Genomic DNA, 26,761 nt, shown 5'->3' with positions numbered 1-26,761 from the left:
GCGTCAGATTTTAGCTGAAGGCGGTGGGTGATAACCGACTCAATTCACCCCATACCTCTCTCTCGCTATTACTTTCTTTCTGCGATTAAGATATCACTGATAATTACACACCTCTCTCCTTGTCTCGCTAAAAATTACAAGTCTCTCTCTCTCTCTCTCTCTCTCTCTCTCTCTCTCTCTCTCACTCTCTCTCCCCCCCTCTCCCCCTCCCTCTCTCCCCCCATCAATTCTAGGGTTTTGCGGTGATCATCAATGGACTCCTTTCCTTTTCACGACGGCAACATCTCTCAATTCATTCAACATCGCTCTATCGAAACTCGCTCTGTACGTCTCTCTATTCGCGCTTTATAATGATCATGACGTTTAGATGATATGAGTGTATGATTATTACTAATTGACTGTTAAATATTACGATTTGGTTTTAGATGACAGAATGTAGAATCAATAGGCTTGATTTTGGTTAGGAATAATTTGTGTAGGGCTGTAGGCTGATATTATGCGATAGTATTTGATTCTATTTTAAACTAAAATTCAATGAAAGTCCGAAGTATAAAGGCTCAAGTGCAAATAATTTTGCTCACCACATACTCCGTAGGATCATGGTTTATTAGTGTTCACACTCAACTCGACGTGACATGACTCGTGCTTGACTCGTTAAGGCCGAACTTGAACTTGAATCAGTAAGTCGTTGTATATATATGAATTCACATACAAAAAGAAATGAAATATAAGTGTTCTAATTTTAAGATATATCATACTCTTGGACCTTTTGATTTGGTCCGAATAAATCTGAAACAATTTAAGAAGTAAAAAGACTTGTATATTTTACGGAGCATGAACTTGACTGAGTGCCACTCGAACTCGACTTGTACTCATGTACAGAGCGTAATAGGGGCCAAAGGGGACCATTGCCACCCCTGAGGTTCCCATAATATCAATACGTTTTATATTTTATATGGATTTTCTTTTTAAAATCATATAATTTTAATTTTTAGCCCCCAACCGTTAAATTTATCACATGTAACATCTTGATCTGCCGAAGGGGACAATTTATCCCCTCTTCATGCTCATCACACTTGGTGAGTAAGGTTAATCACCAGCTCCCTTTAAAATTAACTTGTTTCAATATGGAGTTATTTTTAAGATATCGTAGTGTTCCACATTCAAATGTTTTTTGGAGGCGTTCTATCTTTTAGGTTAGAATGACATGTAGAGTATGCCAAGCACCAATTTTGTAGCAAGGTGAGAACACATTTCGTATTAATTGTTGATTGGAAAGTGCCTAGCTCAGTGAAAAGATGCAAATGCAGAAATACCTGGCTTTTGGGTTTTCTTAGAGCTTGTATGTCCAAGTTTGCTTAAGTATGGGATGTGTATAACCTTTCTCAAATTTCTGGAACTTCCAAACAAAATCTTTAGGGAATGTTACTTGATTAAAGTCTGTTTCTTTCCATCAAATAGCGCCCTACCTTACCACTTGACTACTAAGGGAAAAACCCTAAACTGAAGCTCTTTACCGCCTAATCTCCCGACCATGTTCAATAATCGAGAGCCATTCAGGGACTGGACTCCACCAAGAGGTTTTTTCTCTCACGTATTTTGCGTGCCCGGTTTCACTCCTGTGCCTTTTAATTTTTTGAGATGCGTTAACCATCCGTGTAGTTGACTTTTAAGTGACATGCGTTGACCATACTTTCAAATGATAATCCTTGCGTGCATAATATCGGACATGACATAGATTAAGTTTGTGACTGTAATTATTTAATTTGGCACAGGACTTTTTCCAAGGCACACTTGGTAATTTGCAAGCAAACAAGTACATTGAATATGCTATTGTAACAACCAAGTATTATACTCAAATCAGAGTTGATCTTATGGAAGAATTAAAGATCAGAATGGTTTTCATGAAACTATCAATTTTTTCATTTCTCATATGATGATTATGGATGCTTCCTTGTTATAAAACTTTTTCGAGTTCTTCTAAGAGAAGAAGGTAGAGTAAGGAATTAAAAGAATAATTGATAATTACATCTTCCTGTCAATAAATTGTAAATTTCGATGATATATGTATATATATAATTAAACTCGTATTAGATAAGTAGAGTATTAGAAATAATTTAGATTATATACTTCAATAATAAAACAATTTGTTTCATTAATTTCAACAGTTTTCATGGCATAGTTCTGCGTCAATTATTTTTAAGATATAAGAAAAGTTTGCTTATTGTTATATAGTGGAAGTAGAAAATATTCTAGTACAGTTGAAGTACAGTTTATCTACGAGGATTTTTCTTTTGTTTAGCGTTTACTCTTCAAGTGATAATTTGGATATAAACTCTTCTAATAACTGCTATTAATTACCACCACCATTGGCTGAAGTATTGTTATCGTTTTCCACATAATTCTTGCAGGACATTAATCATGGATTGCAAATGCATTCATCGCTGGTACGCAGGCTCTCCCAGGAAAAAGAATTAGAGGTTTGTGCAATGCTAACCCTAATTTAATATCAGTTGTGTGTCAGCGCCTCCAAAACCACGAGTAAAGGGAAATTAAGTAATTTTTACTTAGTTTTTATAGTTCCATCTTGTTTAGTTCATCGCTTCTGTTCTTCTATGTATCAGTACTATTTTTCAACCAATTTAATATTTTTATGTTAATGTGACTTAACTTTTTAAGTGTTAAGTTTTTTTTATCGTTTCTATTCGCGGAAAATATGGACTGCTTGTCATTTTGTAGTTCCCTTGTACTGCTTTATTCACATATACAATTAGAAGTTTTAGCAGAAGATGGAAAACGTGACTAAAAAGAGTTGTTATAAAATATTCCACTTGTCCGGTAGGGACCCTTACACTTTCTAACGAGTCGGCTGCTTGAGCTTGGCAGGCCTAGTCCTGACATTAACGAGTCAACCTTGGGCTGAATTTTTTCAGAAATAATAGTAAATATAGTAGAACCTCGCATCTCCTAAAAAGTCAGAGCTGCTCAATATTGCCGGGCCTAAGTTCAGACATGAATGAGTCAACCTTTAGCCGAATATGTTCAGAGTTACTAGAGCTGGATTTGAGCTTGCCGAACAACTTCAATTATAGAGCTATATACTTGTATGGTCCAGTAATTTGAATTTGCGATATACTTATCTGTTAATGTAATTTAAAATTTCAGGGCATCCCAACTGTTTTGGAGTATATTCCATGGGAAAGACTATTTCATATATCTGTCTGAGTTTTTTTCCCCTAATTATCATAGCAGTATTGCAAATTGAGTCCAAAATGATCTGAACACGAACATTTTTCCTTTGTTGTATGTGGTGCCAAATCTTGGTAGTTATACTTTTAATTTTTGGGCCGAACTGAGGATTATACCTGGGAAGAGGGGAGTTCATGTGATAATTTTATGCCCATGTGATTCGCATTTTTCCTATGAGCATTTGTTAGAGATCACGACTTTCAGTTGAATGACCTAATCATGTTTTGAATTCTTATCAGATCATTAATTCTTGAAATAAGGATGACATCATCTGTGTTATATTTCATATTTATATACTTCAAAGCCACTTCTTCCAATAATTTGTTTTTATAAATACGCAGGGGCACCAAGGTTGTGTGAATGCTGTTTCTTGGAACTCAAGTGGCTCTCTTTTGATATCCGGATCTGATGATACACGGGTATACCTTAGCACTATTGTTTGTTGATTTGAATTGGATTACAGGTAGAGATATGGTCCAAACTGAACCAAACAAACTTGATGTTCCACTTGAGACTGTTATCTTGAAGACCCAAGGTGTAAAAATCAATTCATAGGAAGTTCTGGAAAATGCTTAAAATTTAAAACCATGGAAATTTGTAAAAAAGAGTTTTTGAATAAAAACTTTTATGCCAAACTTGATATGTTTTTTTTTAATAATCTTTTTCACTCTATTATAAGATCTATGATTCATAGATGTTTGTGGTTTTGCAGATTAACATTTGGAGTTATTCAGACCATAAGCTTTTACAATCTGTGGAAACTGGTCATAGTGCCAATATATTTTGCACAAAATTTGTCCCTGAAACTTCAGATGACATAGTAGTTTCTGGTGCAGGAGATGCTGAAGTAATGTCTTAACGGGTTCACCTTTATTTTCCATGACGTTCTCTTTGTACTAATGGATTACTATTTATGTTGACTGAAAGTTTTGGGTAATTGACAGGTACGCGTTTTTCATTTGTCTCGTTTGGATGGCGGAGGACACGAAGAGAATACTATAAATCCATCAGCAGTCTTTCAATGTCACACCAGAAGAGTAAAAAAACTTGCAGTAAGATGTCTATTCTCTTGTGTTTAGAGCACTGTAATGAAAATGTGAGAAGCAAGTGGAAGTAAAATAATGAGGTTTAATAGGATGTCAAATAATGGTTTTTTGTCACATTGCAAGTCCATTTTATCAATACAAACTATTATCGTAAGCATACTTTACAGGAGAGTTTTTAGTGAATATGTTGTGGTAGAAATTTTCTTCAGGTACACACAGAAGGAAGAGGTTTACTTGAGGTTTGCCCACTCTATGGAAACTAAGACATTTGCATCTTAAATGATGTTCTTAATTTAGGTGGAAGCTGGAAATCCCAATGTGGTCTGGAGTGCCAGTGAAGATGGCACTTTGCGGCAGCATGATCTTCGGGAAGGTGCATCCTGTCCTCCTGCCAGCTCTGCTCATCAAGAATGTCGCAACATTCTAGTAAGTATCAGCATCAGTTTCTTGTTTCTCAGGCTTGATGACCAAGTGTTCTTGCCTGAACTCAAAAACAAATGTCACTGAGTGAAGTTGCTGGGTATGATTGGTTGGCATCAAGCTTAAGAGCTGGGGTTTTTACAATAGTTTTGAACTAAAACTCTAAAAGAATGATTGGCTTGCAAGTGTCCGCATATAATAGCAGGCATAGCCTTTGAAGTTGTTTTATCTATCATCCCATGGGTGATGTAGGTCATTTGGTTCGTGGCGTTTAGGTATCAGGTAAGGATTCCCCATACTTGTCTGGTTGGGAAAAATGAAATTTTTGAAACCCATATCTCGAACCCACAAGGTATGGGCTTTTGATACCCAAGAGGGGAGGTGGTATAAAGAAGCTTGGGTATGGGAAATTAAATTTGTTTTTAATTATTTTCAGCTCTATATATACAATTACACGCAAGTATCTAAATACAAAATTAAATCAGTGAGTCAATAATATATAAAATGTTAATTTACTTAATGTTATGAATTAATGACTCAGATATATTTGAAAACATATCATTCTACCAATCAACCAAACCCGTGATATCAGAAATGATACCCCACGACCCAATACCACCTTAACCTGATTCCAGATTCCAACCCAATACCACCCCACGAACCAAACAAGTTCGTAGAAAGTATGATATTAAAGAATATTGTAACAACTACAGCAAGCTGTGTGGATAAATAATGGGAAACGAAGAGTTTAGTACGGCAATCTAGAGGAGAAGACATGAAATAATCATGTGAATACATTGTAATATTGTATTACATGTCAGGAGAGAAAGTTGATTAAATTGATAACTAGCGAATCTTATTTGATGTGTAAATCATCGTTGTATTAAAGCACTAATGAACCCAACATCAGTCTCAAAATCCAAACTCAAACCATAAAGCCGATCTATTTTATTTTCCAGGAATTTACTTTAGTTTCTCTGATGAGTTGAATTTGATTGTTTTATCTAAACACTTTCACACACAGAAACACAAACGCACACACAAACACAGACTGCAGGGTTGAACATGCTAAATTTTAGCATATATTTCTAGTCTAAATGAATTTTATTTTCCTCTTTCAATCTTCACATTTTACTGAATTTATATATTTTATGTGGTTGTGATATATTTATTTTGCTTGATCCAAGCTTGATTTGCGATGTGGGGCTAAAAAGTCTTTATCTGACACTCCTAAGCAAAATCTCGCACTGAAATCATTTGAGATAAGTTCATCGAGGCCTCACTTGCTTGTCGTTGGTGGGAGGTACATTATTATTGTTATGTTAAGTGTTTAATAACTTCATTCTTATCAATCTCGTGTTACATCCTATCTATTATTATGAATACAGTGATGCCTTTGCTCGTTTATATGATAGACGGATGCTGCCGCCCCTATCTTCTTCTATGAAAAAGTTGTCACCACCTCCATGTGTCAACTACTTCTGCCCCATGCATCTTTCAGATCGTGTCAGTAACACTTCCTTAATCTATCTATCTGTTGGCTCTTTTATATACAACTTCTGTAGTAATTTTTATTTAGCAATAAAAAGTGAACTATTAAAAAGTAGGTGACATATATAACTTGATTCAGACGTAGAAGATGGTATAGTATTTAGAAACTTAAACAAACCAAATGCCCAATAAACGTTGAAGTAGGTTCTTTCTTAAAGGATTGAAATAGTCTAGTATGGATTGGTGGAAATGGAAGAGGGCCACCAAAATGCCAAACACAACTTCGGGGCAAATATAATGGTATCCCCCCGTCCCAGTTTTCTAGTCCCCATTTCCTTGTTTTTTTGTCCAACAAAGGTTGTCCACATTAAATTAATATGGTAAATTGTAGGTTAAATTTGCTAATTTTTCTAAAAAACAATACATATTTTTGGTAACATATAGCTTAGTTATTATGATTGAATAAAGGTGGGTCTTGATAGGGGGAAAAGAAAAACGGGACAGAGGGAGTAATATACTTTTAACACAAGCGACACGTAATGATGGTATGAAAGGCCTTAGAAGTTAGAACAAATCATTTAGCCCTATGTAGTGCAGTAAATGACATTCATAATAAGATTCCATTATCAACCACAAAAATTTGGCGACGTCTATTTAAAATTTGAAAATAGAGTTTAAAGCATTGAAATTGCTTAAATGCCATGTTGTAAACAGGATTGAAAGATCTTCATTGATGCCTTGATAATAAGCGTGCCTGTGTGTGTGTACTGAATATCCTTAATCTCTAAATAGCCTTTTACTTTCAGAAGTTGTAAAAGTTCTAATTCTGCTCATCATCTTTCAGGCAATTTCTAGCTTGCACCTAACCCATGTTGCATTTAGTCCAGATGGAGACGAAGTGCTTCTTAACTATAGTGGAGAGCATGTTTATTTGATGGATATAAATCCTTGTATGCTTTTCTTTTCGAAGCTTCCATGTATTCTTTGTATAGTTAGGTTGTTTTACTTGTTATATATGTAGTATACGACTGATTAATATGCATTTTTTTGATGTTTTGGAATTTCTTTGATGGATTGTGGGAAAAATGGGGTGAAATGGACACATGAATAAGAGAGCGAAATAAGTGAAAATGAATATAGATAAAAGATATATAACATATTTGTTTTTATCCGAACAGGTTATACTTAGCAATATGAAGGCATCATGTTCATTTTTGGCATTGTATGTTTTTGCAGCCAGTGGGAGTGCTATGCGATATACGTCTGGAGATGCCATGACGCTTATGAGTTTAAATCCCATTCTTAATGGAGTGGACTTGAAGTCTTCAGTGTCTAGGGTCTTCCCAAATGGTTTCCCTAGAAAGAGAAACATTGTTTCTAGGGTCTGTGATCTTTGTCCCCCTCAATCATGTTTTTTGTATCTTGTCAATAGTTCTTATCTAGGCACACTGAAGAATGTCTTAGTCAATGTTTCTCCTATTTCACTCAAAGTTTACTGCCATTGATGCAGCTCGACAAGTGCCGAAAATTAGTCCAGATAGCTGAAAAATCTTTAAAAGAGGGGACAAACTGTTATTATGCTATTGAAGTTTGTAATGAAGTCTTGGATGGGCATGGGCACGAGATTGGGTCTGTGTTGATGCATGAATGTCTATGTATACGGGCATCTTTACTTCTGAAGGTTCATTTGTAATGGGTTGTCTTTAAGATTGTAACATCCTTTATTCTTCTATAGTGATATTCCTTTGCATGAATGTCTCTGATTGATCATATCCTATCTTTCATTATAGCGCAACTGGAAAAATGATGCCTATATGGCGATAAGAGATTGTCAGAGGGCTAGAAAGATCGATTCTTCTTCGTTTAGGGCACTCCATTGTATTTCTAAAGCTTTGTCCCTGGTATGTGTAATAACTTTTATCTAAAAATATATTATATATTCTCTTTAGCTGTTCCATGCAGTCATCTTGGTAAGACTATATGAGATCTTGGTAGATCTACCCCATCACAAATTATTTACTTATGCAACTTTCTGAATTTTTAAAGCTATATCATGGATTATTTATTTTCTGTTGTTACTGTTGGGCAGTTAAGAAAGCACAAGGAAGCTCTAGACTTTGCCATTGCAGCTGAAACACTGGCTCCATCAAATTCAGAAATCGGAAGAACAATGGAGTCTATACGAGAGGAGCTCGCTGCAGGTTGGTGGCAATTTATCGTGTTATTCATGTCACAAATTTTTTTTTTTTTTTATTTACGTGGTGCAAACTTCATCAATTGCAAGGACGCTCGGTACGAGTACTTAAACATGCAAATTTTAGTTGGCGCTATATTTTATATGCTGGATATAGTTAAAATGCGAGCAAGTACCTTGTCTTTCTCATTATTGAACCAGGATGCTCGAATGTGCACATGCAATGCTTGCTTATAAAAGTATAGTTAGTAGTAATTTTGTTCGTGAGGACTTTGGTAATTGTCGGAATCCACCTATGTTGTTTTTTTATTTTTCTACTAAAACAGTGTATATGAGAGGGTTTTTGGGTGCTGAGGCATTAGATTCATAACTAGTAAATAGCAAGTTGAAGTTTGATTGAGGAAGGACTTCAGCTAAATGAAGCAACTTATATATTGACATAGACATAATCTTTATAGTGCTGCCTGTTCATCCTCATTGTATGATTTTTTTATTTTTTTTTGTGAAGGCATCATGAGCCGGTGCTTAATATAAGGAGTAAATGAATCACAGTGACTTCTTCTTCTTCTCTCGCTTTTTTTTTTGCTAAGTTGTTTTTCTCTCTTTCTTTAGTAAATTTTGATATCCCATTCCAATATATCCTATCCCATCCAACCTTTACTGAAACTAAACTGCTTTTAATGTACAAATTTCAGCATTTCCCGTCTTTATGGGAAGGTTGCGTTCTTGATTCCGACATTCAGCTCTTTATCGAAGGGCTACATTATTTAGGTCTCAGCATGTGTTGTCATTTGGGATCGTAGTAATATTCTCATAAACTTTTGCAGTGTCAGCTGAATCTGAGAAAAACAAGTCGAGCAACATAGCTCCCACAAATGAATCTAGAGCTCAAGGAACACTATCTTTGAGTGATATCCTTTATCGTTCTGAAGCGCATATTGATTCGTCATCAGATGATCCGAGGTCGGAGAGGGAAGATTCTGATTATGACGAAGAATTGGATTTGGATATTGAAACATCAATATCAGGTGATGAAGGACATGATACTGAAGCAGACGTGGTCCATCGAAGTATAAATCTAAGATTTCATGGCAAAGATGAATCAGCAGTAGGTGGTGCGGATCACGCAAATGTTTCTTTTGGATCCCCTAAATCTCAAAGTGATGAAAAAACATACCAGGTTTGGCCTGATAATTCATAGACATGGATGCACTGTAAGGATTAGGCTTTAAGACTATGCTTTTGAAGTTATTCCGCCAGGTCCTCATTTTCTTTATATGATGTGTGTATTCTTCTGTACATACATGTATTTTCTCAAGTCTTTTCCACTCTTTCTATTATCTTACCAGCAGAGTCTTTTGCATCTGCCAAAGGGAATTCTAATACCTATATTTTGGGGTTGTCAAGCTTCAGGACGTGGAACTAATTAAATAGTGATTTCTTATTAGAATGTTGGATGTCCTGTCTCTGCCGACTTGGTGGCAGGATATTGAATAATACAAGCTATTCTGATTGAGGATGTTATAGATGAATTTGCTATATAATTCCTTCTATGTACTAACTATTGTGAAGCAAAGTTTGGCACTAGATAACTATGCAATTATCTTTGAAGGGATGATCTTTTTGGTCCAAATATCATGATGTGTATTGAGATGTTTCATGGTTGTTTTATTATTACTTTAGAAAGTGTGGGGATATTAAGGAAATTTATTGTCAAGCACACTATGCAAACCATGCATTTTTTTTTCCCACCACCTTGCATATGATAAATATATTTTTTCTCATTTTTCATGCTCATCTGTTTTTTGCTTCCATGTGCTGTTGCAGCCCGAGGCTGTCATAGATATGAAGCAGAGATACTGTGGCCACTGTAATGTGGGGACCGACATAAAACAAGCCAGTTTTCTTGGCCAACGAGGTATTGTGCAATTATAACTATATATTTATGTATACTTATGAGTTCAATGTAATGAAGGTGTGGGTTGCAAGTTCATAAATTCGTTATTTGTTTAACAATCTAACTGTATGAATGCAAAAAGTACACAAAATTAGGTAGATGTTCAAATTTCCATCCGATATAGTGGCTTGCAGCAATGAATTTGTAATATACATTCAACAGCAACAAATCTATATCGTTGAAAATATAGAGAAGCTAATATTATCATGGGATACTTTATTACTTTTAGACGAAATAGTCTTTTGTATACAATATCATATTGCCAAGATATTGGCATCTTTACGGTTGGAGTATTAAAAAAATGATTAAATAAATTTTATATATTTTGGTGAACAAGTAGAGAAGCTCTCTTAAGTGAATTCTAGAAACTCTTTAACCATGTAAAACCTATGTTGCAATATATATTAGTGGAAGTCATTTGGATCAATTTTTTTGCTTATACTTTCGTTTACAAAGAAATATTCTACAGAAGTCTGAATGAACTTAATTATTTATAGAGTTAATTACACTTTGTAACCCTTAGGTTTGCTCCAAACGCAATTTAGTACCTGAACTTTAAAACATGGCAATATGCACCCTACACTTAACACTCCCGTGCAAGTTGTAACCCGTAGTCACTATTCCGTCCAAATCTGCCGTTTAACTGTTTGAGAGGTAATAGTGTGTATATTAGTTTCCAACAACGATTTTACCCCCTGTGACCCCTCAAAGTTTATGTATTATATTTTAAAATTATTTCTGAACACACACAACGATGTAAAAAAAATTAAATTTTAAAATATGTATTTATTTTAAAATTTTAAAACAAGTTACATCGTTTATGTAAAAAAAAATAGATTCTAAATCTAGATACATATTTAAAAATTATTTTAAATTCTCTTACAATGTTGTGTGTATTCAGAAATAATTTTAAAATATAATACATAATTTTTGAGGGGTCACAGGAGGTAAAATAACTGTTAGAAACTAATATACACATTGTTATCTCTTAAGTAGTTAACGGCAGATTTGGACGGAATAGTGACTAGGGGTTACAACTTGCACGGGAATATTAAGTGTAGAGTGCATATTGCCACGTTTTAAAGTTCAGGTACTAAACTGCGTTTGGAGCGAACCTAGGGGTTACAAAGTGTAATTAACTCTTATTTATACTGATATGTTATGTACTTGTGTTACAATTTTGAAATTTTTGACACATACCTAAAAAAATGAATTACCGTATATTAGTAAATCACCTAAAGAATTATTACATGATTGAAAACGATATTACTATATGTATGTTGATGAACAACCAGAATTTTAAAGACTGATACTATTATAATATAATGGTATATCTTATAAATGTACGATTAGATAGTGTGTGTGTGTGTGTGTGTAATTAGATAGTTATCTATATTACTATCTGTAAGAAAAATGTAAGAAATTTGATGAAAGTGCAGGCGATTATGTTGCTAGTGGAAGTGATGATGGTAGATGGTTCATCTGGGAAAAAGGAACTGGCAGACTAATGAAAGTGCTGCTTGGTGATGAAGCTGGTAAGTCTTTGCAAACTTTTTCTGTGATTCCAAAATATACTTCTAACTATGTCAGGCCTACATATTAACCTTTTTCTCCCAGTCGTGAACTGTGTGCAGTGCCATCCATTTGATTGCACCATTGCTACTAGTGGGATTGATAATACTATCAAGGTAAAACAGTTTTAAACCCGTTCAACATTTTTACTGGTGAATGATTTAACCAGGGATTATTATAGATTTGGACACCTAGTGCTTCAGTCCCATCCATTGTGACTGGTGGAGCAGCTGGACCAGAGACTGCAGATGTCTTGGATATCATGGAAAGCAATCAGCGGAGGCTGTCTCGTAACCGTGAAGCCATGCTGTAAGGACTGTACTCCCACCCACACACTATCTTGGTGTTTTATTGTTTTTTATGCTTACTAAGATCTCACAGATATCATGGGGTTGAGCTGATAGGATTGTGTAATGCCCTAGTGAGGCAAAATATGTTTTAATGGAGCTATATAAAATGATGTTTAGAACTGAGATCTGGATCTAGATTTTATACAGAACTCCGCTGCCAAATTTCACGGTTCTGATTCAGATCACTGTTTCCCAGGATAGCATGTCGCATGAATTGGGTTGTGCTGGTGGTTTATATGTACCTTATCTCAAGTTTTCTAAGAAATTCCAATATACTTTAGTGGGCTCAACATAGCCCAAAAACAACTTGAAGCACCAATCAAACTTCTTATGAACGCATGTCTGACAAATTCGCCGTGCAGAATATTATTAACATATGATCCCTGTTTACATTTCTAAGAACTGTGAAGTCCAACAGTAGAGTTATTTACATATCCTTGTAGCATTTTATTCATGTTTTGGCCTTTGACTAACAGTATCATGCTTAATGTTCATTTACCAGACCCATTGAGCTTTTGGAGAGGTTTCGAATGCACGAGTTTACAGAAGGGACCCTCCACCCGTTTGAGTGTACACAGAGCTAAGCTTGAAAACTAAATTGAAAGGTACCTAACATGTTCTTCTGAGTAGATGATCTCTGTAATAACGTAGTACGTATCTTGCATCTAATGTATGTCTCAAATCTCGTAAATCACTTCTGGCCTAGTACTTTTTTCCAAATAACTTGTTGGTGGTGTTAATTAGTTTTATAATATTTCGGTAATTATAAAAATATTTCGGTAATTATCGGTTGAAGTTTTACTTACTATAAGTTATCTCCGTAAATAGGTTACAAGCGGGTATATGATAGTTAATTAATCAGCGTATAAAACAGATGGCAGCTTAGAATTAAGCCGCGTGGCCTTGCATCTTTTCCAACCTTCAGCTACGTGTATCTCCTTCTTCTTTATCTTCAGTAACCTAAAACTCTCACCCATCACACTCTCTCTCGTCATTTTTTTCAATCTCTCCCAATACATCGTCATCCCTTCAATTCCTCGCCACCATCTCTCCAAATCTTTCCCTGCCTCAATATCTCACCCTTGTATTCTTCCCTATCGTTCAGTTTTGCTGCTGACGTGCTCCGCTGAGGTCATCTGCCGCCGCCAAGCTCCACCCTGTTGATGTCCCTCTTCGATCTTCTCTCCCGACGCCCCACTTCCGTCAAGTGTGTCTTTTCGGTCTAGTTGCCGCCCCAATCTTAGAAGCTTTGTTTCCATCCTTCAGCTTCTCCGATTAATTCACCACTGTCACCTTGTTTCCGATAAAGCAGGCCCCATATCCTTGCTTCTTGTTTGATTTGGATTGATATATATCTGTTATGATAATGTAAATCAGTTCACGTGAATTACTTGCTCTTTAACGCATACTTGTATATATACGTATATCATGGGCTATTAATTGAAGGATGAATAAAGCCAGTTATAGTTAGTCTAGTGGATAATCGTGCGTGTGGGACTGATTTGTGATTAAGTATATATCCATGATAAACTAATTGCAGCATATATATGTGTTATGTGTATGATTAAAATGATTCGGATTTAGATTAGTTTTTAAAATTAAATTTCCTCAATAAATACCTCTACAATTGTATGGGTTTAGTAGACAAGCTGGTCCCTTTGTGTAATTTTGAAATATGTAATTTAAAAATCTAAAATATTTGAAGATTAGATTATGGATAGTTAAGTACTTTGAAAAGGATTATGATTATAATTTTATTGCACAAAATCAGAATAATTTTATATCATAATCCTTTTCAAAGTACTTAGCTATCCATAAACTAATCTTCAAATATTTTAGATTTTAAATCACTATATATTTCAAAATTGCACAAAGGGACCAGCTTGTCTACTAAAACAGTTTAAATGGGCTATATACTCTATATACCCATACAATTGTAGAGGTATTTATTAAGAAATTTTAATTTTAAATACTAATCTTAATCCGAATCATTTTAATCATACACATAACATATATTGCTGCAATTAGTTTATCTTGGATATATACTTAATCACAAATCAGTCCCACACGCACGATTATCCACTGAGACTAAATATAACTGGCTTTATTCATCCTTCGATTAACATGTTAGGTCCTATAAACTCACTATATGAGATGATATAGTGAACACAATCAGTAAAACAGAATGACAATATAAGAGATTGAAAACAATAAACTCTTATTCACAAAGCTTGAATGGTTACAAAAACTCTCTCAGTGATTTATATTGTATCACTAAGAGCTGCTAGGGTTCTTAACAATGTACTCGATAACTCAACTCATATAGAGTAACCCTAATCTGTGTTTATATAGACACAGTTACAAAATCAATCTCTGATTTGATATCCTATAAATCAGCTATGAATTCTATCAATCAAAGATTGCTCCAGTTTTCTGTTTAGTTTCCATAGCCAGTAAATCACTCCTCCGCTTCTATCCTTCCTTGAAGTATATCCGCTTCTGAGCTCTTTCCACGTGTAAACTCTGACGAGTCTTGACTATGTAAACTCTGATCAGACTTTATCAAACTCTGTCAGACTTTACTAAACTCTGATCAGCTTCCAGATTAAACTCTGATGATTCCTGTTCTAAACAAACTTTAAGAACATTAGTAATCATCAATTATATCTGCAGCAATCAACTCCAAATCCAATTTGGCTTCTGGATTTTCTTGTTCAAAGACCAATCTAGCAAGTTCTTCATCAGTTAATATTCTATCTGATCCAGCCACTGGTCTTTGCTTTGACCCAGATGTAACATTATGTGTTGGCACTGGAACAGACATTTGCTTAGATTTTGAATTGTCAGAGTTTGAAACTCTTCCACCAGTTCCTGCTTGAAATCTCTTGTGCTTTGTGAAGTCATCCACATCATCATCATCATCCTTCTTCTTCCTCTTCAGAGTTTGAGTAGTAGACTTGCATTTGACTTTAGCTACTCTCTCCCCCTTTTTGACATCATCCTCATTAGGAATCAGAATTGATGTGATCAGAGAAAGTGAAGATTGGATGGCTTCAAGCTGCTTGGACATCCTTTCTTGAGTTGATTCAATCATGGTCATCCTCTTGTCCAGAGATTCATTGGCAGTCACCAGCTTCTGTACATTTTCTTTCAGAGGTAGCAAAGTCCTTTTCTTCTCCATGTCATTTGTCTCCTTGATATTAGCCACCTCTGTTCTTAGACCATCTATTGATTTAGATGTCTGGGCATGAGCAGGATGAAATGTCTTCAGATAGAGAATTGTGCCTTTGAGGCTTGACATAACATCAGAGTTTGAAATTTTATTCTCTGCCATAGATAGAAAATCTTCAGCTTTTGCTGGCTCCAGAGAATGTTGGTGGCTCAGCCAGAGTTTATCCCAGACTTCATTTGGTGGATCAACCTGAAGATCCCTGGGAAGTGGCTCAGAGTTTGTATTCAGAGTTTGCAGCCTGTCATGATATTGGCTGGTAGACTCCCACTTCTGTTGTAGATGTGACTGAGGAACTTCATTATCATTGTCATCATTGTCATCATCTGAACTTTCATCATCCTCATCATTATCAGATGGAGGATCAGCAACTTTCTCAACAGTATCTTGAGCAGATTGTTCTTGAGTTTGAGACTGTGATTTGCTAGGCTCTTCACCAGCCTTAGCAAGAGACTGCAGAGCTTCCAAAGCTACTTTGTCAGATTCATCAACTACATCAGACTTGTAGTTTTCTGGAGCTGTATCATGAACAATGGCATCCTCAGGAATTTTCATTGGAGAATGAGGAATTGGAGTGGAGGGGCCATGATCAGATAATGGAGTTTGAGGATCAGACATTTTTGCTCCAGCTTCAGTTGTAACTGGCTCATCACACTTTATTTCTTCATCTACTTCAGAGGATGTAGTAGATGCTGTAGCACCATCAGAGATTGGAACAGCCTGAAGAGGAAGTACCATCAGAGCTTGAGAAGGTTCTGGTAGTGTGGTAGATGGTGCTTGCCCTTGCAGGCTTGTGAGCCCTTCTTTTAAATCTAGCTGGCTTTTGAGTACTGGCTTGAACAGGTTCAGAGTCTGTTGTAGGAATAGGTTCAGAGTTTACGGCATGTGCAGGTTCAAGATCATCATAGTCATAGGCTGCAACCAGTCTTCTTCTTTTCTGCTTTTGAGGAGAAGCAGCTACAGTGTGTACTGGAATCTCAGAGTTTGGAGCCTCGGAGTTTAAATGAGCCTCAGAGTTTACTGGCTCATCAGTGTTTGTCGGCACTTCAGAGTTTGCTTTCAGAACATGTGTAGCAACAGAGGTTCTTGTTCTTTTGGCAGTGGAGGGGGCTGCATCAGACTTTGCAGCCCTCTTGGACTTGGATGCAGAAGTTCTGGGTTGTTTGGGGATTGTAGGAGAGACTGGAGGTTGAGGTTGTTGTGGTTGTTGTACTGGGGGCATGTCCATCCTAGCTCTAACTTGAGCTGGAATCAGAAGAGGTCTCTGAATTGGATACTTCTCATCCTTGGAGATGAGTTCTCCCATTATGCTCATTTGGTACCTAGACTGCATGAGCTTGGCAAATCTTTGACATACCATGCCCTTGGAGCCTGCTTTAGTCCATAAAGTGCTTTGTCCAATCTGTAGACATAGTCTGGATGCTTTGAATCCACAAATCCTGGAGGTTGTTCAACATATACCTCCTCATCCAGTTTCCCATTTAGAAAAGCACTTTTGACATCCATCTGAAATACCTTGAATTTCTTGTGAGCAGCATAGGCCAGAAAGATTCTAATTGCCTCCAATCTTGCAACTGGAGCAAATGTCTCATCATAATCAATACCTTCCTGTTGTGAATACCCTTTTGCCACAAGCCTTGCTTTATTCCTTGTTATGACACCCTCACTGTCAGTTTTGTTTCTGAAATTCCATTTTGTACCAACTATGGATCTATCTTTAGGTCTTGGTACTAGGGTCCACACTTTGTTTCTCTCAAACTCATTTAGCTCCTCTTGCATTGCTTGAATCCAGTCAGCATCTTGAAGAGCTTCCTCCACCTTTTTAGGTTCTGTTTGTGACAGAAAGCAATGATGTAAACACTCATTTGTTGTAGCTGTCCTTGTTTGCACACCTGCTTCTGGATCTCCAATTATTAAATCAGGTGTATGAGATTTTGTCCACTTCCTAGCATGTGGAAGTTGACTATTTTCATCATTGGATCCTCCCCCTTGATCCATGCTCTCCTGATTCTGTTGATTATTCTCTGTAGCTCCCCCTGCATTTGTGCTATCAGAGTTTGAATCAGTATTCTCTGATGAGTTTGAGTTAGCATTCTCTGATGAGTCTTGGGTAGAGTCTGAAACATTCTGATGCTCCCCCTCAGCAAGTGCTTCATCATCATGAACTTGTAAATTTTCATCAGAGTTTGCTGTATTTTGTTCACAGTCAGAGTTTGACTGTTCATCAGAGTTTGTCGAATCAGAGAATATTTCTTCATTTTCAAAATGCAGTTTTTCATGATCATCCATATCTGTTAAGCCCATAATTTTCTTGTCATCAAATGACACATGTATGGATTCCATGATCACCTTGGTTCTTAGATTGTAGACTCTGAAGGCCTTTGTTATCAGAGGATAACCTACAAAAATGCCTTCATCAGCTTTTAAATCAAACTTGGTAAGCTGTTCTGGATGAGTCTTCAATACAAAGCATTTGCACCCAAATATATGAAAGTACTTCAGATTTGGCTTCTTTTTCCTCACCATCTCATATGGGGTCTTGCCATGCTTATTAATCAGTGTTGCATTTTGAGTGAAACAAGCTGTTTGAACAGCTTCTGCCCAGAAATAAGTAGGTAGTTTAGCCTCATCAAGCATAGTTCTGGCAGCTTCTATAAGAGTCCTGTTTTTCCTCTCAACTACACCATTTTGCTGTGGTGTACCAGGTGCAGAAAATTGTTGCACTACACCTCTTTCTTTGCAGAACTCTTCCATTGTTGAATTTCTGAACTCAGTTCCATTATCACTTCTAATGATCTTCACTTTGTCTTCAGATCCATGATCCAGTTGTTTCACATGATCCATCAGATGCAAGGCTGTTTCATCTTTAGAGTGAAGAAAATATACCCAAGTGTATCTGGTATACTTATCAACAATGACAAGAGCATATTTCTTCCTTGCAATGGATGGTACATTAACTGGTCCAAATAGATCAACATGTAGAAGATGATATGGTTTCTTTATTAAGAATTCAGTCTTACTCTTGAAGGATGTCTTTCTCTGCTTGGCCTTTTGACATGAATCACATAATCCATCAGATGTGAGTAGTGATTCAGGGAGTCCTCTCACAAGCTTTTTCTTTATAAGCTCATTTATGGAGTTGAAATTCAGGTGTGAGAGCTTCTTGTGCCACTTCCAACTTTCTTCTGCAGAGATCCTTGTAGACAAGCAAATTGCTTTTCCTTCAGAGTTTGTAGGTAAGTGGATTTCATAAATATTTCCATGTCTGTGAGCAATCACTGCCACTTTGCCTGTTGACTTGCTTACTATCTCACTGTGTTCTTCATAGAAATCAACATGATATCCTCTGTCACAGATCTGACTGACAGAGAGTAAATTGTGTTTTAGCCCTTGAACAAGAGCTACATTTGATATGATGACATTTCCAAGATTGATGTTGCCATATTCCTATGTTGCCATCTCCATAAGAAACACTTAGGCCAGCTTTCTCCACAAACTCTGACAGCAGGGCCTTATTTCCAGTCATGTGTCCTGAACATCCACTGTCCAAGACTAGAATATTCTTCCTGTTGCCCTGCAATCACAAAGACCACTAATTGTTAGTTTTAAGGACCCAGACTTGCTTGAATCCTTTGGCCTTATTAAGTTTGTTAGCTTTTGCAGCGGAATTATTTTTATCAGAGTTTGAGCTAACAGACTTTGGATCAGAGTTTGTACTTGAAACAGATTTTGTACTTGCAGAGCTTTTATTAAACTTCTTTAAAGAAGGTTTCAATTGATAATAATCATAATACAAACTATGATATTCTTTGCAAGTATAAATAGAATGCCATAAACTACCACAATGAAAACATGGATCCTGTGGTTTATATCTAATACTACTTTTTCTAACTCCAGACTTTGTAGGTAAGGAGTTAATGTCTTTGTTCTTCCTGCAAAAATTAGCAAGATGATTAGTATTTCCACAGTTATGGCATGTCTTCCTAGGTGCATTTGGAACAGGCATGTAGTTATTACTCTTGTCTATTCCAACCTTGCCATTTCTATTTTTCCTAGGCTCCTTGTCTTTGCTATCAGACTTTACTTCTTTAAGCTTATGCTTAAGCTGTTTCTGAGTCATCAGTCCTATGTTAACCTGTTTGGGCTTATCAGATTTTAAATTGTTGTTAATCTCTGATTCTGGTCTAATCTGTTTAGACTTAGAGGATTCAGCAACAAATTTAACAGGCTTAACCTTAGGTTTTTGAGTTTTAACAACCTTTGCTTTTGATGACTCAGCTTCTGAGTTATCAGTGTAACCTAGTCCCTTCTTCCAGTTTCCACTGCCTAAGATATCCTGAGTAGTTTTGCCTGAATTAGTCCATGTCTTAATGATCTCCCTTTCCTTAGCAAGTTCTGATTGAAGAGATGCATACCTTTTTAATAATTCATCTTTGATAATGACAGCATCATCTCTTTCTTTCTGAACTTCCAACATCTGAACTAATTCTTTTTCTAGATAATCATTCCTTTTCTTTACACTTAGAGTTTCAGATTTTAATCTTTCATTTTCTAAAGTCTGATCTCTAAAGCTGATATGCAAAGTTTTAAGAAACAATCTTAACTCAGTTATATCTTCAGTATCAAAGGCAAGAGTAGAATGAGGTACCTTTGCAGTAGATTCAAAGTTGTTGTCAGTGTTTGCCATCAGAGCATAATTGACTTCTTCTTCTGAATCAGATGTATCTGTCCAGTTTCCTTTCTTGGTGATAAAGGCTTTTTCTTTTTCCTTCTTGGCTTTCTTGCATTCAGATGCAAAGTGACCCTTTTCACCACAGTTGAAACAGGTATACTTGTCAGCTTTTCCAGCTTTCCCTTCCTTGCCCTCATTCTTCTTGAAGTTCTTCTTATCATAAACTCTGTCAGAGTTTCTGTCTTTCCTTGAAAAACTTTTGCCTTTGTTGAACTTTTTGTAGGCCAATTTCTTGAAGCTTTTCACCATCAATGCTGCTAACTGCATCATTTCACCATCACTGTCATCAGAGTCTGAGACATCAGAGTTTGAGTCATCAGAGTTTGATGACTCAGTGTCAGACTTTGTGACATGAGCTTTTCCTTTGCTCTTAGCAGCTTCCTCTTGAACTTTCAGAGCAACAGACTTTGATTTGCCTCCATGACGTTTGCTTCTTTGCTCCATCTCAAGTTCATGGGTCTTCAGTCTTCCAAAAACATCATCAAGAGACATTTCTCCAAGATCAAGATTGTCTCTTATTGTGGTGACTTTCAAATCCCACTTTTCAGGAAGAGCCAGAAGGAATTTGAGGTTTGAGTCTTCAAGATCATATTCCTTGTTCACCAGAGATAAGTCATTCAGCAGTTTGAAAAATCTGTCATACAGATCTGTCAAGGACTCACCAGACTTTGAGTCAAAGTGCTCATACTCCTGTGTAAGGATTGTTTTTCTATTTTTCTTTATGGCCTGAGTTCCCTGACATCTGGTTTCCAGAGCATCCCAGATTTGTTTAGCAGTTTTGCACCCAATCACCCTATTAGACATTGCATTATCAAGGGCACTGTGCAGAAGGTGTTTCACCTTGGAGTCTTTACGAATTGACAGGATGTCCTCAGGGGTATAATCTTTCTTTTCTTTTGGAACCATCTTCTGAGGTTCATCAGCAAGCCCAACAGAGAGCTTGGTGGGCATATGTGGTCAATCAAAGATCCTGTCAAGGTATTCTGGATCAACAGAGTCTAAGAATATTATCATTCTCTCTTTCCAGACTGGATATTCAGATGCCTTAAGGATTGGAACTCTAAAGGATGAAGCTTGTGATTTTTCAGACATGATTGTGATTAAGATCTCACTGTAGTAATCTTAACAGAGCTGGCTCTGATACCACTTGTTAGGTCCTATAAACTCACTATATGAGATGATATAGTGAACACAATCAGTAAAACAGAATGACAATATAAGAGATTGAAAACAATAAACTCTTATTCACAAAGCTTGAATGGTTACAAAAACTCTCTCAGTGATTTATATTGTATCACTAAGAGCTGCTAGGGTTCTTAACAATGTACTCGATAACTCAACTCATATAGAGTAACCCTAATCTGTGTTTATATAGACACAGTTACAAAATCAATCTCTGATTTGATATCCTATAAATCAGCTATGAATTCTATCAATCAAAGATTGCTCCAGTTTTCTGTTTAGTTTCCATAGCCAGTAAATCACTCCTCCGCTTCTATCCTTCCTTGAAGTATATCCGCTTCTGAGCTCTTTCCACGTGTAAACTCTGACGAGTCTTGACTATGTAAACTCTGATCAGACTTTATCAAACTCTGTCAGACTTTACTAAACTCTGATCAGCTTCCAGATTAAACTCTGATGATTCCTGTTCTAAACAAACTTTAAGAACATTAGTAATCATCAATTATATCTAACATAACAGCCAGTGATATACGTATATATACAAGTATGCGTTAAAGAGCAAGTAATTCACGTAGACTGATTTACATAATCAGAACAGAGATATATCAATCCAAATCAAACAAGCAGCAAGGATATGGGGCCTGATTTATCAGAAACAAGGTGGCAGTTGTGAATTAATCGGAGAAGCTGAAGGACGGAAACAAAGCTTCGACGATTGGGGCGGCAACTACACCGAAAAGACACATCTGACGGAAGTGGGGCGTCAGGGTTCCTATAATTTAGTGTACTTACACGAGTTTATATTTTTCTCATGTTGACTCCCTAGAAATATATTGCATAACTGTGCCTGGCTTCTGTCATGTAAAGATAAAAGCTGGTCTCCAGAGTTCTTGTATAAGTTGAGCCAGTCATACTCTTTGTCAAAATCAGAGTATAATTCTGTGTGACATTTATTAAATTTTTATGTCCTGTATTTTTTCCGTGCCATGTTTGATATTCATTTTTGTGCAGATAGTATAAATTATTGACCTTCCTTTCCTCAGCATTTGTCCTTGTTTGAAATTATTGTTGTTAGCGCAGAGAATGACGTGGATTCAATGTTGCTGGGGAAGTTTACTTGATTGATGTTAAAAGCTGTTGCAGATTCAACATGAAACTGTTGATGCCCTTTTGTATATTTGAATGTGAAGCAAATTAGGATTGTATAGTTTGGTTTTTATCTTTTTTTCATCAAATAGTTTATGTAGTCTCTTCCCGTATATAGCTTATAGAGTTAGTAACTTTACTCAAAGTGTTACATTTCAGTTTTATCCTACAATACTTTTAACCCAATGAACTAGATGTTAAAAGGTGTTGCGGATTCAACATGAAAACTGTTGATGCCCTATTGTACATTTAGAAGTAGAGCAAATTAAGATGGTATAGCTTGTTTTTATCTTTTTATTTTTATTAGTTTATGCAGTCTCTTTTGGTCTATAGCTTACAGAGTTATTAACTTGTTAAGTGTCCCATTTCAGTTTTATCCTACAGTACTGTTAATCCACAATGAACTCGATACTTTTACCCTCAAGTTTGTTTAACAATACAAGTGGTGGCTTCGCAGACTTCTGGGTGGATGGCTAACCGGAAGCTACTGCTGCTTGGGTTAAACTTATACAGGAGATTCTCTTGTTACAGGAGAACAGTTGAGACCTGAAATGAGATATGTTCCAGGCCTACTGATAATGGGGGACTAGTTTTTTTTTTTTTCCTCGATCTTGAAGTTCTTAATGTGGGCAGACAGTTTGTGTTTAGGCCTCTGTTCCTTGTCTTTCAGTATAGATATATAGAGTTGATAACTCAAGTGGTTGTGGTTATACAAGTTTGCCTTTTAAGCTTTGGCCTATGATTCTCGTAGCCCAAGAATGAACTTTTAATACTTGTACCCCGACCGTGTTTAAACAACTGTTGGCCTTCAGACTCTTGGGTGGATGAGCTACCCAGGAGGCGGAAACTGCTTGGGTGGCTAGATCAGATTTCCGGTTACAGGAGAACACTTTGAATGAGATATGGTCCAGACGTACTAATAATGGTGGACCTAGTCGCTTTTCTTTCCTTGTTGATTTCGAGTTCTTAATGCGTTGTGCGCACTGTTAGTATTTAAAACGTGCAGAACAATACATCAAAAGATTATTTGAAAATAGTGCAAATTTATGAACATAGCAGGAACAGTTTTTCAATTGCTTTGAAATTTACGGCGTAACCTGATCACTAAAACGGTAATTTAAAAACTAATTTATCGTTAAAGGTATCCTGAATTTGTAATTTCTGTCTAATCAGAGTTTAAAATTGGGTGTTGGCTCAATTTAAGCATGCAAATGCTGAAATTCAGTACAGTATGATATAGACTCTGTATTACCCTAAAAAACAGCACACGAGATTTGATATTTCCATAAAAGAACTGGAAACTTGGCTGAGTTATTTGTGTGAAACATGGTTTTTGACTGTCGTAACGCGGTAAAAATGAATCGAGTATTTAATAATAGTAATAGTACCACCCAGCTGTAGAGTGGATGTGGAGATGTGAAAACATAGGGAGCAGCATATAATGTTGAGATGCGGAGCATAGGGGTCATTTCCTTAAAGAACCACCCACCACCGCCTCCCCTCCATTTAAAATCCTCCCCCCTCCCTTCCAAGTTCCACCCACCATTATCATGACAGAGTTTTGCCACTCTATCTACTACATTATAATTACTCATTGTATATATTTATAAAAATCAGATATCGGAATTGATATCTGAATTAATCAATTAATTTATTCGATTCAGGATAACGGAATTTTTTTTGATACATCAGGAATTTTTAGTCAAATAGGAATGGAATGTATATAATAACTAAAAAAATGCGGGTTAACATAGGAACCAGCTTTCATGTTTGTGTTAAACTCGCCATTTGATTCCCAAATCAAATGAATTAATTTAAATTAAAATTTTTTGTACATCTAATTTAATTTTGGTGCGGTAGTTTCATGCACTACCCAGTAAGGTAGTACTAACAGCTTGCCTTTACATTCTCAGTCCCTTCTCTTTTTCTTTCTTTCTTTCATTAAGCCTCGCACGCCTTTCTTTGCACGTCGAAAGCAGTAGCATACACAACAATCACTAAAAAACTCGCCATGAAAACCGATATTTAAATAAACAAGACCTTGATACACGGAAATACATTTAGTAGCTTATCTCACTTCTCAAGTCTTGACTTTGTACAACAACCCTTGATCCACAGAAGACTTAACAGAATGCACAATAGACTTTTTAATCTAAACACTTTGAAAATAAATTAGAGGGAAATGCACAGTGCCATGTTTCCCTGAGAGCATGGGAGTAATAAGTAGGAACAGAAAGAAATATAAAGGCCTGTAAACATACAACGGCCTGTCGGTTCTTTATCACAAATCTCACTCTTTTTTAACTCTTCCTTTATTCCTTCTCATTCTTTCCCAATCTACACTTGCTTCCCTACCAATCTACTGCTATACCATAAAATGCCGTAATACTCGATAATCGGAAATCGGAACTAATCGGTTTAACGTGACCAGCGGTACGGCCGGTCACTATGGGATATCTTTCCTCTTGCAATGCAGAGTCATCCATCTCAATCTCAACATGCATTTCATCGCCTAACCAAACGATACCTGATAATTTTCGTGTCAAACAATTTTCTTACTCTCTTCTACATTCTTCGACAAATGCGTTCTCTTCATCTAATTTTCTCGGTAAAGGCAGTCAGAGCTCCGTGTACAAAGCCTCGCTTTACGACGGCAAGGTCACCGCCGCGGTGAAATTAACATCTCTCTCCGCCGCTGACAACGAAATCGAGATTCTCTCGCGCATTCGGAGTCCGCGCATCGTCAATTTACTCGGATTTTCAATTGATTCTAATAATCGCCGGCTTATCGTGGTTGAATTCATGCCGAACGGAACTTTACATGATCTGCTCCACGTCAGCGGTTCGGTGCCGAGTTGGAATCGGCGGTTACGACTCGCGATTCAAATCGCGAAAGGCGTCTCGCATTTGCATTCGCTCAGTCCGCCGGTGATTCACCGCGATATTAAGTCGTCGAATGTGTTGATTGATTTCAGTCGGAGCGCGCGGCTAAGTGATTTCGGATTGGCGTTGAGAGGACACGGGGATGATGCGCGCGTGAAATGCACGCCGCCGGCCGGCACGTTCGGTTATTTAGATCCTTGCTATCTTGCGCCGTGTGATCTCAGTACAAAAAGTGATGTGTTCAGTTTTGGAATTCTATTATTAGAGATGATTAGCGGTAGAAAAGCAATTGATATGAAGTTTAGTCCGCCGTCGGTGGTGGATTGGGCGGTGCCGATCATCAAGTCCGGCGATCATCTAGGGATATGTGATCGGAGAATTAAACGGCCGGAGAATGAGGCGGTGGTGAGAGAGATCGTGATTGTGGCGGCGAGATGTGTGAGATCGAAGGCGGAGAAGCGGCCGGAGATGTCGGAGGTGGTGCAGTGGCTAAAAGAGGCGAGAAAAGGAGTGTTTTCGTCATCCACGACCATTTGGAGTAGTTTTGGGCGGCGCGTGGGATGTTCTACTCAGCGCGTGATGTACGACGCGTTGGAGGAATATAAATGCAGTAGTAGTGATGTGGTCAAAGCATCCAGAAGCGGGAATAGAAGGAACAGGAAAGTGTCTAGTGTTGTGAGTGCTGAGTTGGAAAGTCTAAAGTTCGGTTCGGATTCAATTTTAGTTTCGAATTTAGGTTCGGGTCGAATTCGGTTAAAATCGAAATCGATTGGTTCGATAAATGAGATCGAAATTGGGCTGTTGGATGAGAATGTGGTCAGGAAGAAGTTGGGATTGGGAGTGAAGGGGAGTAGTGTGAGGGGATTGAGAAAGTCAAGGTCAACGAGTGTTTTGCAGGGGAGAGAGTTGGTTGAGAATAATAAAGAAGAGGGAGTAGAGGAGAATGTGAAAATAGCAAACAGTAGTGAATTGGTAGTGTCTAAATTGTTGATTGATAATCTAGGAAAACAACTCAAGAAACTTGATTATTGATTTTACAGCATTGTGTTTGAAATTTTGTACTTAAGGAAAGAACATGGTGTATTTATTATTTCTTCATCAGATTGTACTCTTCTTTTGATCACTCAGCAGTCAACAGATTGTACTCCCTCCGTCCCAGCCATTTGAAATTGTGTAAGAAATGAGTAAAGTTAGATGAAAAGTAGGTATAGTGGTGGGACCCATTTATATTTAATAATAGATTTGAGATAGTGGAGGAAAGTAGTGGGTGTAATAGTGGTTATATTATTATAAAATGGAGATATTGGAAA

General features: G+C 36.8%; 3 protein-coding genes across 5 annotated transcripts; 2 read left to right on the top strand and 1 right to left on the bottom strand.

The window, feature by feature from the left end:
- On the top strand, positions 1–23,564 carry LOC108219258 (protein ALTERED SEED GERMINATION 2). 3 transcript variants are annotated; one of them, XM_017392606.2, is made up of 20 exons: positions 1–324; positions 2,412–2,480; positions 3,591–3,668; positions 3,962–4,096; positions 4,194–4,301; positions 4,593–4,721; positions 5,903–6,018; positions 6,104–6,221; positions 7,051–7,156; positions 7,443–7,588; positions 7,717–7,887; positions 7,997–8,107; positions 8,296–8,407; positions 9,228–9,580; positions 10,228–10,318; positions 11,797–11,892; positions 11,975–12,045; positions 12,111–12,238; positions 12,782–12,884; positions 22,503–22,857. In XM_017392606.2, the coding sequence occupies exons 1-19, from the start codon at positions 253–255 to the stop codon at positions 12,861–12,863; spliced, it is 2,292 nt and encodes a 763-aa protein (XP_017248095.1). In that variant the 5' UTR covers positions 1–252; the 3' UTR covers positions 12,864–12,884; positions 22,503–22,857. The 3 variants fall into 3 exon arrangements, with proteins under 3 accessions (XP_017248095.1, XP_017248097.1, XP_017248096.1); XM_017392608.2 differs by lacking the exon at positions 22,503–22,857 and adding an exon at positions 23,026–23,564 and having other exon boundaries at positions 7–324; XM_017392607.2 differs by having other exon boundaries at positions 7–324; positions 22,498–22,857.
- On the bottom strand, positions 13,569–16,814 carry LOC135152326 (mating-type protein A-alpha Z3-like). The gene is made up of 4 exons (XM_064092233.1): positions 16,749–16,814; positions 16,244–16,499; positions 15,701–16,026; positions 13,569–13,634 (listed from the first exon to the last, which is right to left on the bottom strand). Exons 1-4 carry the CDS (start codon positions 16,812–16,814, stop codon positions 13,569–13,571), a joined length of 714 nt encoding a protein of 237 aa, XP_063948303.1.
- Positions 23,565–24,514: 950 nt separating the features above from the next.
- On the top strand, positions 24,515–26,552 carry LOC108216470 (serine/threonine-protein kinase-like protein At3g51990). Its single transcript, XM_017389235.2, has one exon. It carries the CDS (start codon positions 25,017–25,019, stop codon positions 26,481–26,483), a length of 1,467 nt encoding a protein of 488 aa, XP_017244724.1. The 5' UTR covers positions 24,515–25,016; the 3' UTR covers positions 26,484–26,552.
- The last annotated feature ends 209 nt before the right edge of the window (positions 26,553–26,761 follow it).

The sequence above is a fragment of the Daucus carota genome, chromosome 4, assembly GCF_001625215.2.
Source record: "Daucus carota subsp. sativus chromosome 4, DH1 v3.0, whole genome shotgun sequence".
NCBI lineage: Eukaryota > Viridiplantae > Streptophyta > Magnoliopsida > Apiales > Apiaceae > Daucus > Daucus carota.
The sequence above is the reverse complement of the archived record's forward strand: the minus strand, read 5'-3'. Positions and strand labels throughout refer to the sequence as shown.